The sequence below is a fragment of the Trematomus bernacchii genome, unplaced genomic scaffold (genome assembly GCF_902827165.1).
Source record: "Trematomus bernacchii unplaced genomic scaffold, fTreBer1.1, whole genome shotgun sequence".
Classification (NCBI taxonomy): domain Eukaryota; kingdom Metazoa; phylum Chordata; class Actinopteri; order Perciformes; family Nototheniidae; genus Trematomus; species Trematomus bernacchii.
Genome location: NW_022987616.1, coordinates 2,169,254 through 2,184,135, shown reverse-complemented (window position 1 = coordinate 2,184,135; position 14,882 = coordinate 2,169,254). Strand labels below are relative to the sequence as shown.

General features: G+C 41.4%; 1 protein-coding gene across 7 annotated transcripts in view; it reads left to right on the top strand.

The window, feature by feature from the left end:
* The first annotated feature begins 412 nt into the window (after positions 1-412).
* col11a1a (collagen, type XI, alpha 1a) overlaps positions 413-14,882 on the top strand; it is a 67,468-nt gene continuing 52,998 nt past the window's right edge. For 5 of the 7 annotated variants that reach the window (XM_034132608.1, XM_034132604.1, XM_034132607.1 and 2 more), the window contains exons 1-4: positions 413-765; positions 5,386-5,550; positions 6,030-6,243; positions 9,106-9,268. In XM_034132608.1, the coding sequence (XP_033988499.1) occupies positions 651-765; positions 5,386-5,550; positions 6,030-6,243; positions 9,106-9,268 (657 nt within the window). In that variant the 5' untranslated portion in view covers positions 413-650. The remainder of the gene's footprint in view (positions 766-5,385; positions 5,551-6,029; positions 6,244-9,105; positions 9,269-14,882) is intronic. The other 2 variants (XM_034132603.1, XM_034132606.1) reach the window with 1 other exon arrangement.

Genomic DNA, 14,882 nt, shown 5'->3' with positions numbered 1-14,882 from the left:
ATGTCGCCATGTGAAAAGGTTTATACATAAAGTAAATGTAAAAATGTATACATATACTTACTCACTTAATATTGTATTTATGCTGTGAATAACTGCAGTTATATGTGCCAGTTTAGGAGGTGTAAGATTAGTGGACCAAGGATATAATCAGTAGCCTAATATACACTCTTGATGAACAATCCTGCTTTTTCATCACTCTCAGGTCGTTACCAACTTTGTCACGGTTTTATTTTTCATCTCTTTACTCAGTGCTCTCGGGAGAGACTTGGGGGCACACACAAAGCTAATGGGAGGACCTGAAGGAGAATTTCCAGCCCCGTGATTTGCTAATCGGGGGCTGGCTCCCTTGTCACTTCCCTCTAACCGTGGCTCCGGTTTGTGGAGCTTGCCCAGCCCTCCTGCCCGTGGACGCACCAAGTGTACCGATTGCACTCTGCGCGTTATGGTTAAAGCCCGACTTCCTTCACTCTGAAGGCTGGGCACTGGAAAGGAGGATCGGGGGCCTCGGTGTGGCTGAGAGAAGAGGCTGAAACTTCTCACATATGGCTTTTTTGTAGGACAGTTTTCATCGTCATTTGGAATTGTGGAAGGGACGTCACTAAAGATCACCTGAAGTCGCTCAAAAGTTTTATTTAATTGTCGGCGCGACCATGGAGATGCAAAGGTGGTCCACAAGGTGGAAAACGAAAAGGTGGCTTATGGATTCCACTGTAACCGCTTTCATCACGTTAACCCTGGTTCTACAAGCTACCCATGTCAGAGCAGGTAAGATTATTAGGATTAAACGCCTCGAACTTTATCTGGCCGAAAGCGGACGGAGGGTGACCGGCTGGGATAACTCGGTAACTGTGATGGAGATTTACCTGGACACAGCAGCGTCACGGTAGCTTCGTGGTCATTTACATTGGTGTATTTTCACCATTCCACAACCAGAGTAGAAACATTAAAGCGAGAATACCCCTTATTGCCACCTGTATGATTGAGCGTTATGTGGAATACACCAAACAAAAAACTTCGGTAACGTACAGTAAAACGGTAGCCAACGTATACAGTAGGCCTACATGTTATCAGGGGATACTTGCATAAGGTGCAAATATGTTGTGGCTTGAACACAATAATCATTATCACAGATTTTACAGCGGGCTACTTTTACGCATGAATGGAAAGCATCCTCTCAGAAGATTAAACACCTCGTCCAATTAATTTCATCCTAAGCCTCTGGTATGTGTTTATGGAGAGCAGAGCAGCGTACCCTACTTTTTAAGATTCACTTAGGCTGAAAGAAAGCTCTTTGTTTGCACTATGGTCCGCTAGGTGGATGTGGACATGGTTATTAGGGTGGATTTCATAGCCAGACGACACTGGACAGAACCTGAACTTTGATAACATGCTACTTACAGATGTGGAATTGAGCTGAAACCATAGATCCCTCAAAGAAATTTCCCTTTAAGGGATTAATAAAGTATATCTTCTTCTTCTTCTTATATTGAAATGCAATCTTATATTTCATTTCATGGGATATTGAGTTGTCTGCTGTAATCATATCTTTATGTTCAACAATTTAACTGATCAAAAGATACAAATGTGTTCTATTTGGTAACAGCATTAATGTGATGAAACATTTGTAGTTAGAAAATAACCTTTTAAGAAGGCTTCAGTGGATCGCCGACCTGTCGTTGCAGAGTGCAAAGCCCCTGGGTGTCTGCAGGGGGCTAAGTGGTCAGGCAGGTTCACCCTATCTCCACACTGCCCTGGTCCACACTGAAGCCCAAAAGCTGGCTTGTGCAACCCCCCCAGTGCCCAGCTCTTCCCCTCAACTTTGCACTTAGATGTTTTGTCGGCTGCTGGACAAGGCTGTGTTGTGTGAGCGGTGGGAATGCTTCCCCTCTAAGTACTGAGCAGTTATTTGATGATGGTCCTTGTTGTACTTCCCTATGATTTCAGAGCCTTCAAAGAGCAGGCCTGCGTATGGGCCTAGCCTACAGCTATAATAGCTGCAAGTCACAGGGTTCAGGATTACATAGGCCTCACACCTCATTTATAGACAATTCTGCAAGGATTTATTGTTGAAAACAGATTTAGATACAGAATTAGAGACTTCATTTACATTTTTATCTCCACTTGGGAAGGTTTGATAAGCACATAAGTAGTCAGATATCTCAACCTTTCAACCAAATATTTAGTTAAAGCAAGTAATGGCCACAATTTGATTTAATGCAGTGTTATTGCTATTTTAATTTGTACAGCACAAATCAAGTATTGTTGAGTTGATTAATTTGACAACATTCTTTTTACAGTAATTTGCTTCCTGCTAGGCTTTAACTCAGAAGATACTGGCCTCCAATGATTGAAAATGTCACCTCTACAACACATCAACTACTGCATATTTTATCCTAAACATTCTGCTGCAGGCTCTGTGTTCAAGGGTCTCAGTCAACCAAAACCATTTCTGCAGGGTGCCCACTCCATCTAGCAATGTACAGACACGTTTTCGCAGCCCCTGGGGCGCAGGCATGTGCATTCCAGGAGACAAAGCTAGCATTTTCAGAGCCTTCTCCCTAACGTGCTCACCCGGGAACATCAGCTAATCAGCTGCTTGCTGGACCTTTGTCCTGTGTAGCTGTCACATATCCATATTCATTGTAAATCATGAATCAAATGAACAAGCCCTTTTTCCTCCACTAAAAAAACACAGCTGGAAGTTGTACAAAAACTGCAAATTATCACTCAAACTCTGAAATGTGTAGGATTACATTTAGATCTATTTCTGCAACATGGCCTGATTGGTGAAAAAAAAAAGAAACACTAACATGCCCTGTTAGTTATATAGAGGCATACAGTAAAAGGAGTAAATGAGAGGAAAAGCAAGGGGGGGAAATGCTTTGAAAAACTGGGTTGGTCTCTGTAAAGTTTCTTTGGTATGACACCAGCATAAAGCTGTCTTGTTTTAGCCGGCAGCATAGTGGAAGTTAAAGGAAGGAGAGAGGGAGAGTGGGAGAGCGAGGAGGGGGGGATATATAGAGAGACATTCTGGCTGAAGATATTATTAGAGTCTAAGGGAGCTGCAGGTGAAAAGGTCCTCTGTTTATCTGCCAATACTACCTTTCTGTTAAAATGTGAGAGCTGAAAATGACACAACAGGAGGGGTATTTATGATATCAGTTTGCTCAAGTCATAGGTGATAAAGCATGAGCTGAGACAGAGACCTTTGTTGGCCTCTGTCCTAGAGCAGGTGTTGTTATCTCTTGGAACACACTGTTTACATCAATGTACACCTGTGAACATGATGCCGATTATAGTATTAGTAGATTTATGTCTTATGGTAATGTTTGACACTGCACCTTCCCTCTCAGCATCCCATTTGCATAATGATGTTCAGATGCTCTAACAGCTGAACGATAGAGGCTGGCTTGACTGAACTTAGGGTTGGATAGAATGATCACTCATTTCCAGACGTAGGTAGGTCCATCCCTTCATGCCACCTGGGTTCTGCTGGCCTGTTTCTATAGGGCCTGTTTGCTCAGCCCTGAGGGCAAACTCACACCAGCTCATCAGATGCACTCTTTTAAAACCTGTGCACACTCATTTGGCAACCTTAATGGATTGGTCAGTATTGACGTTTTCTCAGCACCTCTGTGTGAGGGTCGTAGCCTGGCCAAATTGCCACATCTGGAACATATGAGTCCTGGAGTTTGAACTGAAAGCAACTCTGCAGGAACTCACAATGAGGTCCTCAGTTCGCTCTCCAAAGTAAGTAGCTGGTTCATCCTTACAAGCTTCAAAAAAGTTTTCTTAGTGATGGCCCTCATATGGAGCAACAGTTTGCTGATTTTGCTCTCAACTTGAACTTTTCTTCAATGTTTTTACATAAATGTTCTTTTATAAGCTTTTGTGTTGCCACAGTGAGGAGCTTAACCATGTCACAGATTTCCCTTAGAAGGTCATACATTTTTTACCAACAGGTTAAGATTGCTTTTGTGAGTATATGTGTGATTGGTTTGCTTAATTCATGATATACATCTGGTCCATTGAAGGTGTATAAGGTACTTGAAGATAAGGAGACCAGATGTAGGACAAGCCCTTTTATTTGACAATTCCTTCAGGATCATTAAGTGATATTAAAAGCTTATATTTAGCAGGAATATATTCATGTCTAAAACGAGACTTGTCCCCAAAGCACATGCTTCTCCTAAGAGACTGGAACAGGCTCTTAATTAGCTTTTCCATGCCACAGATGGAATGTTGACCAGAGAGTGTTGAGAGCAACATCACACATTTTTTTTAAGATCCCCCTTGTATCAAGAAGTTAAAAAACAACTTTCTGAAGGATTTTACCTCTACATGCCAATCAAAACAGTGGTTTTAGAGCTGTAGGAAAATAGTTTCTGATGCTTTCAGACACCTCTGCATGCTAATTTGCCCCACAAAAACAGATTAGTGCAATTCCATGTAACAGTATGCCATTGTATTATCTGGCTTTGGTGGGATAAAGCTGCTCTGTGGACTGAATTGAGTGCCTTTTTTTATTTTAACATATGGCTTTGAAGTTTTTATGTGGGGCTTTATTCATAGTGCACACAGTATGTCCTTAGCATCAAAATGTGGTCTCCCACTAAACGAAAACATTGTCAAGTATCAACATTGTCTCAACCTTGCATTGATAATATTCTTCCAGGTACAAATAGCCTACATTACAGTAGTGCATATACTGCAGCACTTTGGTTTCTCCCTTGTCAGATTAACCAAGCTAACGGTTGATACTGTGAGGGTGTTTCGATGAAGACGCATGATTATAATCCTTTCCCAGGGGTCTCTATGGGCACCATCACCACACAGGCTCTTTTATACAAAGTGAATCAGATTTAAAAGAATGGAAAACCCAGAGAGCCTTATCAAGGTAAACCTATCCAGGTGTTTTACTGTAAACTAGATATATGTTGGCACATTGCTCCTTGTGCTCTTTGGTTGGCATTAACTGAGAAATGTCCCCTTAAATGAGCCTGTAGAACCATAGGAAGATAAGGATCCTCCCCCCCAAAAAACTCTTTAAACATGTAATGCTCAATGGGGTATATTGTTCTTATCATTAATTGGGTATACCGTGTCCATTATACTGCGCTATAGTGCAATTTTAATGATCGATGGACTGGTATAGGAGGGATATAGTGAAGGTAACTGTCAAATGTTCCACAGCTTAGATGGGTTAGTCTTCCCTTTTTACATGAATAAAGCATTGACACTATCACTGCCCTTTAACAGTATAACAATATACCATATAACCAACTTACAATAACATACTTTGATAAGTATGCATGTTATTTTCAATATTGTTACCCATCAACCATTGCTATGACCTAACTCTTTTTTTATGTGTGTCCCCATCAGCAGAGCCAGTGGACGTGCTAAATGTATTAGAATTTCAAAATTACCCCGAAGGAGTGACGAAAACATCAGGACTTTGCACAAACCGAAGAGCATCAAAGCCGGACTCAGCTTACAGAGTTGCCAAGCAGGTCCAGATCAGTGCCCCCACCACGCAGTTGTTCCCTGGTAAGATCAACTTTTCATCCATTAACATCTCTCATCCACTATGTGTTTACTAGGAAGTGTGTTTCAAAGGTGTCTTTTGACAGTGGATTCTTCTTTTGATCGTGTATTGTCTTGTTAAGTAAGACTCAAGGCTGAGCAAATCTTGCTCTACCAACAGAGCTGTACGACGGCCCAAAACAATGAGTTATGTTTTAATAAAGTGTCATACGAGACATCTATAAAGAATGAATTGAAGATGTGTGAAATCTGTAGGTCACATCATTATAATCTTAAAGATAAGTGTTACCGTACAGTGTAATAAAACAATTTATTACTAACAAAAAAAAGTAGTTGTCTTGTTGCATTGAATTCAATGTTATGTAACCACAATATTATTGTTATAATAGATTTATACTTTTTAACTAGTTATACTGAAGTGTCCTCTAAATACCTCTAACCCATTCACCTTCTTTGCCACCCCTCCCCTTCTGGCCGTGCAGGAGGTGTTTTTCCTGAGGACTTCTCCATCCTGACCACAGTGCGCCCCAAATCCGGCCTCCAGTCCTTCTTGCTGTCCATTTACAATGAGCAGGGAGTCCAGCAGCTGGGTGTGGAGGTGGGACGTTCTCCTGTCTTCCTGTATGAGGATCAGACCGGCAAGCCAGCGCCGGAGGACTACCCTCTGTTCCGTACTCTCAACCTCGCTGATGGAAAGTAAGTCAAAGCTCAAACATCCACTCATGTAATATAACACTCAAACTAACCCACACACCCTCCGACTCATCTTTTAAGCTGATTCAGAAGGAATGGGTGTTGCAGCTTGCAGGGAGGGGGGTACAGTTGTTGTCTGAGATAAAAATGGATTTCACATTGTTATTGTCGGTGGAGTCATTTTGATCATCTTAAAACTTGATTTTATTTATCAGCTAAGAACACACTTTCCCTGACTTGTTCTTCTTGAAAGAAGTAAGAAAACAACATCTTCCCATTTTTGCGCCACAGGTGCTCATGACCGGATAATCCATCCCATCATGGGTCCATGGGCAAAGAGACAGGTCAGAGACAGGGAGACACTGGATTATTGGGGCACAGCAGGGACTGCTATGGGCAACCTGACCTCATCCATGAACTCACTGTCTCTGTTATTTTAGAGAGGGGGGGAAAGGAAGGAGGGAAAGGGGCAGTCTCAAACTTCCTTTTTTACCACTTTGGATTACCTTACCCAACCAGAAACAGCGCTCCAAACCCTTTAGCATAAACCTGATTATCTGCTCCCAGGTTCAGAAATCCCAGAACTCTCGCTCAGAGCTTCGGCTTAGCTGACATGAGCCTGTGTGCAGGGGCAAGAGGGGATACAAAAACAGATTGGCTGCTGGGAAATAGTGCATCACTTGAAATTTATTTTATAATGTCTTCCAGTGTTATTCTACACATTGTTTCACTTGCCGAACACGGTATGTGAGGATAGTTCAGCTTTTGAAGGTAGTCATAACCCTCACAATAGTTGTGTGACCCAAATTAACTTTCAATGAGACTTGATGTGTACGCAGTTATCAGAAGAAATGTGCAGATTGCAACAAAGAGAAAGTCAGCCAATATTGTGTTCATCTTGTAGAGCTGTTATGTCCCATGTGTAGTTTTGGTGACCCAGTCCCCCGTCCACACGGAGACGAAAATGAAAACGAACTGATGTCGATATCAAAAAAGCTCGAAGAAGACCCCCCGAGCATGGTTGCCATGGTTGCCTGGTTGCCCTTCTGGTTATTCTCCGCGGTGGATTTAGCAACATGTAGTTCATGTAGTTCTCCATGTCCACTTGTTGCTGATGGTTGTGGTAGAGGAGCTGTAGATTTTGCACTAACATCTGTAGCATGGTCAGTAGCGTCTGGAGCACGAACGATACCCTGTGTTGTTGGATCAGCAATGACGCGGGTGTCGCGGGGGTGAGCAGGAGAGGTGGGAAGAGGCGGGGCTATGATTGTTTAGGGCGTACACACGGTGCCGCAAGCGCTACGTTACCAGACCTTCCCACTTTGGGATGCCTTATCGTTTGAGGGCTCCGTTTCCGCGGTTCCGTTACGGCCTCGTGTGGACGAACCGTCCATACGATAAAGAACTATAGCGGATAACACCCGTTTCGTCTCTGTGTGGACGGGGCCTAAGGAGCAGTGTTCTCTGTAGAGGATTTTAACACTTCTTGATCTGGATGCATTCCAGCTCCATGCCTTCTCTAAATCTTCATTGACTACAGCTCAGGCTGTGTACAGACTACAATCCTTGGAGATGTATTCATTGGTACTAAGAGGCATCTGCAAAGCCTGAAAAGAGAGGCACAATAATGGAATTGATGAGGTTAAAAAGAGCAATATCCTTTCTTTAAAGGGAAGGGTAGGTGAAAAGGAGGATTTCTAATGAGCTGTCACAGTACAATGTATACCCTCAGAGGTTTCTAATTCAAGCTGTTCAGTGTTCACACATGGTTTTCAAAAGATTGCATTTAAATATGCTTTTCAAAATGAAATGTTACTATTCTTCTTTTTAACATAATGCACTTCAAATGTTTGAGAAATGTCTTAAATCTGTCAACCTTTGCTTTGCTGCCATATAAGGTGACAAGTAATCCGTCCTGCTGTACTGCTGAGGCTAGAGAGCATTGCATGTTTATTTTCCTCCAAGCTCTATTGCCTACCCTTGAATATGTTTGTATAATCAAGCTGTGTTCAAAAGAATTGGAAATGTTTCCTCTTCTGATACCAAGATTTCCCATACAGATATATCTATATGATGTCAGAGTTACAGTTAAGCTATAAACGCTTCTTATATTGCGTATCTTGAGCTACAGTGGTGCCAGGTCTCATCTTCCACCTCAGAACAATGTTTTGACTGTGTGTCTCCTGCTCTGGCAAGGCAGGCCTTCCTGGATCCTGAGACACACTTTCCACAATGTTCACCATGTCTGTCATGCCGAGTAATCCAGAAGGATTAAGTTTGGAGTTTAATGAGTGTAATCCTGTGTTAAACAGGGCCAGAGTGTGGGGGCAAGAATGTGGTCCACCGCTGCCTGGTATGCAATAGCCCTTAAGTGCAGTGGCAAATGGTCCAGAGGCAACGGAGGTGTCAGACTCACGTGTGACCCCGGTTAACCCTTTGCATCTATGGGTGGTGTTTATCAGAATATATCCTACATAAATAACTCTGAGGTTCATGTTCCTTAGAGCATTTACCTCTGTGATGAATCACATGATACACCAGAGTTCATCTCTCCTGGACTTGTGTGTTGTGATATATCAAAGGCAGATTATAATCCTATTCAAAGTAATGATAACATTACCTAAGAATGTAATCAACCACCACAGTGTTGTCCGTGAGGATTTTCATGTTTCTACCTTAACACCTGTCCCACACAGAAATAAATTGTCCTCATTTTACCGTGTCGTTTATGTTACAACCTCTGATTTAAGTAATTACCATGCCTAAAATGTTTTACAATGCCCTATGTGCTCCTAGTAACCTAACTCTTTCGTAAATAATGAATCTACAATTATTGACCTTGGATCCTTTTGTGTCCTTGACCAGGTGGCATCGTGTGGCCATCAGTGTGGAGAAGCAGACGGTCACCATCATTGTAGACTGTAAGAAGAAGATCACCAAGCCTCTTCTCAGGAGTGACTATGGCACCATCAGCACCAATGGCATCACCGTGTTTGGCACCAGGATCATGGATGAGGACGTTTTCCAGGTAAGGTTTTTGGTGTGATTGTTAAGCTGCTTGTTGCCACCATTTCTAAGAGGACTTAGTTGTTGGTTGTGGAAACTTTAACACATGGAAGTGGTGATATTTCGACCTCAGCCATGTCTAATCGGATGCAATCTGCCACCTTTGTGCATTGTTATTGCTTGTTTGTTTGTGTTTTTCTGCAAAGCACACATTGGCTATCAGTCAACTTCTCAGACTTTACAGATCCGTTGTTAAAGCTTCTCCTTACCTTGTAATTAGAGACACTTAGTGCCATGGGAGTTTCACGTGTAATAGGTTTACCAAAAATATGTGGCCTTGTTAAAATGTTTTCTTGGAATGTTTTAATATTATCGTTTGAATTGACATGGAGTGAAGTGGTGTCATTTTTTTTAATCTCTGCTATGGAAAAAGTTGTCCTTTTACTACTAAGTGCTAAGTGCAACTGCAGTTATGTCAAATGTTATTTCAAAGATATACATTTAAAAAACATGTTATGATTCTGTCGATTAGAACATGTTTCTTGTCTCTAGAGAAGAATGAGTGCTGCTTTTACAATGAGTCAGTTGTAAGTTTGAGTCAGTTGTAAGCTTAAGGGTGTCACTGTGCCACAAGCAATCATGGTGGGGGGTCTTGTTGGACTTGTGGAGAACTAGCACCAACTATACATTAGCTCTCCCATATAGTGTGTGTTGAACACTGGAGTAAATATTTTTCTGAGTCCGGAAATTAATGTCAAAAGGTTTTTCTACTATTCTATCTCTACCTGCTTTGTAAAAAAAATAATTTTGAATAGTAATAGATTTGAGAAATAGGCAGTTATTGACTTTTAACCATGGTATGCTACACTCTCCCTTGTCCATAGACAGTGATTTGAACATAAAGTTGAGACACAGTTTATCCAGAGGTGGAGCCTGGCGTGGGGTCAGGCAGATGTAAATAATGACAGACAATGGCTGAATTGTCACGACGCTCATAGTCTCCTTTGGTGGGAAGTAAACGTCACTAAGGCTGTATGAGGATTGTGTTTGCTTGAGAGGGTGCTGGTTTCTTTATTGTCAGCTGTAAAGACTCTGCATTGAAATGCCACATTTGAATGATTGACGCTGCTGCTCTTGTTTTAAACCCTTTTTTTTGGGCATTCTTTGTCATCCTCATGGGAACAGAGGGTCGGGTATATTTAAAGCCATTGTTTGTGTCCACAATCTTTTTTTGTATAATCTCCGTGTTGCTCATTATATCATACTTTACATTTTTTTGTCTTGCATTGTTTGAAATGTTTCACCTCGTGAGGTTATTTGGATCATGCAGGAGTTCAGAGATACATTTGGTAATATCCTACGTCAGATGCGATAATGAAAGAAATATCAATTTACTTTATAGGAAAGTGTTGTATGGTATTTGTTTGAAAATATATTTTCATCATACTGTATATAAACATTATAAATGTTTTATGATTCGTATAATGATGCATATAAAGTTAAAAAGTATGTTTTTTCGACTGATATCACTTAAAATGGACCTTTATTAGGAAGACATTTTCTAATCAGTTTATATCTTATTGGAGACTGACGTTACTGTGTCATAATATTCATCAAGTTAGAGCTAGAGACTATTTAGGTGCAAGTTTTATGAGCAGATTGCTTTCATATCTCCTGTCAGTTTGGATTAGATTTATGAAAGGGCAGTGAAACCAACATTTGTATGAAACTGTGTGTCCAGTCAGAGGTAGGCCGGTGGAAGGGCTGAAAATAGGAGCCATTAGTCAGTTAACAGGGTCTTCTCTGTGTGGTTCCTCGAACAGGTCTCCTGTCTGTTCTCTGTCCCTGCTCTCCTCAGAGATCCACAGGGCCTGATGCATGCTGGGATATACCAAGGAAGGAAATACCTTGGCTTTCTGATTCTCTTTCTCACATCTATTTTTTTGTTTCAGTCTGTCACGAAACATGATTAGATTACAATGCAATTTATGTATAGCAAAATTGTAGGAATGCACAAAATGCATGGATTAAGCTTATAGCAGTGACTTTTTTATATATTCTTCAAGTGGTAGATGTTCTAGTAAATTCACTTCAGTGTTAATAAAACATTTGCTCCCTTATTCAAACCCTAACTTTCGCTTTCACAAGCTGACCCACATTCTTCATAAACGTCTATTCATGCCATACCTGCCCCACGTTTGAGTAGACCACCGTCGCAAAGGGATCTGGTTTAGATGAATGGGAGTCTTTCATTTCCCCCCGCATAGTCTCCCCTGCTCACCACCTCCTCCTCCCTCTCCACCCCCTCCACCTTGAGGCCTCCCTACCGTGCCAAAGCCATGAGACCGTCTATTCATGCCTCGCTGACATTACCTGTCTGAATTGAGCACACTAGTTTACATACCTATTCCCTCTATTTCTAGGAAGCACACACTCATCCGTGCACTCCTCCACACATTCAAGTGTCTTACCTTCAGGACTACATTGGGCTGAGGTGGTCTATGTCTCAGTCCCACACCACCAGTATTGCCAGAAGATGCCTTTAAAAACAAGATACTGATTTGTCTACTAGCCTGGATAGCCGGAAGCAAAATAAAAATGTGAATGGATTATAATACCATAAAAGAGTTGAACAACTATATAGCCTTCAAAAATGTTATATTTTAAATGAGCTCTTCTCTGTCTATCTTCTGATCTCATGTTTTACAGAGTTGATCTTGCAACTGTCTGGTGTGGAAACTCCCTTTTGCCTTTTCTTGGTCTCTCAGTTCTCTTCTCTTGCCAGAGACACTCTACTGTATAGGCTTTGGGGAAGTGACTAATTGTTGTATAGGGCTGTCTAATTACAGTTAGCTATGGTTGGACTATAGGTTTGTTGCCCTGGACAAAGGTACGTCAAAGGACCAATGGTGACGACCACTTATGTTTTGATTTGGCCAGTGTGATGCCCTGCCCTCGCCCTGTAATTACAACATGTGGTTGGATTTTAGTCGAGGAAAAAACAAAAGAGCTATCTGTCACAACGAAACTAAACAGTGCTGTTTAATGACCATTCAAGACATGGAGGTGGTCTTCATGCAGCTCCTCTGTGGTTACCCCGTGCACTGCTGTAACCTTTGACCCCCCTTTGAGTATTTATATCCAATGGTATCCCAAGATGAGGTCACTACAGATTGTTCTAAACAGACAAGTCAAGACAGCTCTTTGAGTGATAAACCAGGCCTCCATTTGAAAACTGAATGCTGCACTTATCTCAATAAAAATCCTACAGTGTATTATAATGCAATCATTTAAACTTTAAAATGTAATGTCTGCTCTGATAGTAAGAATTGTCATGCCCTTAAAAGTTTTTCAAAAGTTAATGATGTATTTAAATACTTGATGAGCTTCAATGGAGGTGAATTCAGGTATTTACAAGTCTCACCTATTGATCTTGAACCTGCTTCCCTGTTTTAGCTTCTCTCTTTTCTTGTTGACCTCTGACACAGCGGTCATTAACACAGCCTCGTGGGTCTGTTTCTGCTGTACTATGCTATGCTGTAGCCAGGAGGGGCATATTTTGGAACGCTGGCTTTGCTCCAAGTTGCCATGGGCTTTTATCTCAGCAGTTCACAATGGAAGACAGACCCAGAGCCTCAGCATAAGTATCCCCAGGTGTTTCCCAGCACAAAACATATTTTACCATCCCAGCTGCTCTCTCTAAATCCCTGCCCGTCTGTCTCTGGATCCCTCTTGGGTTGCCCTTCCTGAGTTCACACCAGTTTCTTACTTGCTTCATTTTGGCTTTGTGAGTTTGCTCTTGTTTGTTAGGTAACTTGGCTCTTATTTTCAGCTGGAAGTGTAATGCACACTTGAGGGAAAAACTTGTTAAGTGTCATTTCTGTCACATTATGTGTATTTTTGAGTTTTTGCTCACACCTACAGTTTATGGTTATGTCTCTTCCTGTTTCCGCGTACATTAATGTGTCTTTCATGTTGCTCTTATCCTCCCATGACACGGTCAAAAGTGTGCCAGTTGTCCTGATCTGGTCCAGCGGTGGAACACCATGTCTCCTCCACAGACTATTTGTGTGCAGACGGGTGGCTCTCAGACTTAGACTAATTAGAGCTGACTGTAGGCAGGGTTCAAGCATTCACTGTTGGTCTTAGGGTGACACATGAGGTAATACATGTCAACCTGACTCAGAGCAAAGCTGGATCTCTCTTCCTCTGTCGAGCCTTCCCAAACACGCATACACACCGACACACACTCAGCTGAGGCCTTTCCAGACTTGGCAGACTTATTTTAAAGGCTAACAGAGATGTTACGTTTTATTATATCTTTTAAAAATGGCACACAATTCTCACACTCGTACATGTGTCCATTGAATGGGAAGCTGGAGCCATTAATTGTACAGATAAATCAGACTAGATTAGTGAACTTTGAGATGCTGGAAGTTACTTTGTTACGTTAAGACAGAGCCAGGCTTATTGATTTCAAGCTAAACAGCTGCTGGTTTGAACTTATATTTAACAGTGATATTTATTTGTTCTTTTGCACTCTCAGCTGATCTTTCAGACTGGAGAATGACTGGATGGGTTGCTTATAGTTTCACATTTGTTATGTTAATATATATAAAATATATATACTTAAATTGTTAGAGTTGCATTCAAGTTAAAGTAGAATTCCACCCTCCTGAGCACACAGTGAGGAATCTCTCCACTGTCAGACTGGAGCTGTGTAATGAGATGTTGATGGATGGCTGCAGAGAGAAAGTTTCAAGGAGCACTGCTTGTTTTCCAATGGGACAAGCCTTAGCAGATGGATGTTTATACTAAGGTACATGTTAAGGATCCATAGATCTAGTTTTAACTCATGGAAGATACACACACGCACATTCTCTAGACATGTTGCAGCCTGCTTCATTTCTCTCATGTTTTTCTGCCTCATGTCTATTCTGCTTTTCAACATATAGTGTCCCTGCTCACACAAGTGCATCAGGATTTTACCTCTGGGCTCAGGCATCTCCGTGTGCTCGCCTGCCAAACTTCCTAACCAAAGACATGCCCCTTCTTCCACCTCCCAAGAACCCCCCCCCCCCCCCCAGTTGTCTTTACAATGTGAATTAAGGCTCAAAAACCAGCCTCAAGGAACTTGTTCAAGCAATTATAGACTCCAAATAAAAATCCAGATGCTTTCACCAATATGTTTGCTCTCATGCAGTGAGCTGTAGGACTGATAACAAGGCGAGGCAGTGCTAGAATGGTGTCAGAACATTGTGGTGTCCTGACCATTGAGAGAACATTGTGGCTTCAGTAATGTTCCCAAACCATGTATTTTCATTCCTGTGTGCTATTTTAGTAGTTTTCAGACAAAGCCATTGTGCATTGTTTCTTTATATATTTACTTTATTTCAAGCGACAGTTGTAGAGGCTTCATTTTTAGCAAAATACCTTTTGACACTAATTGTACCATCAGTTACCCTCTGGTCAAACTTAAACATCAAACTTAAAATGAGGAGCTGTTGACAAATGGTTTGGATTTTGATCTTGATTGATTTTGTGGCTTGTAGCAATATTGTTAATTAAGTGTGAAAGAAAAAATGTAAATATGTTTTTTGCACAACATTTACAGTAGGGCAAGGATTTAAAACATC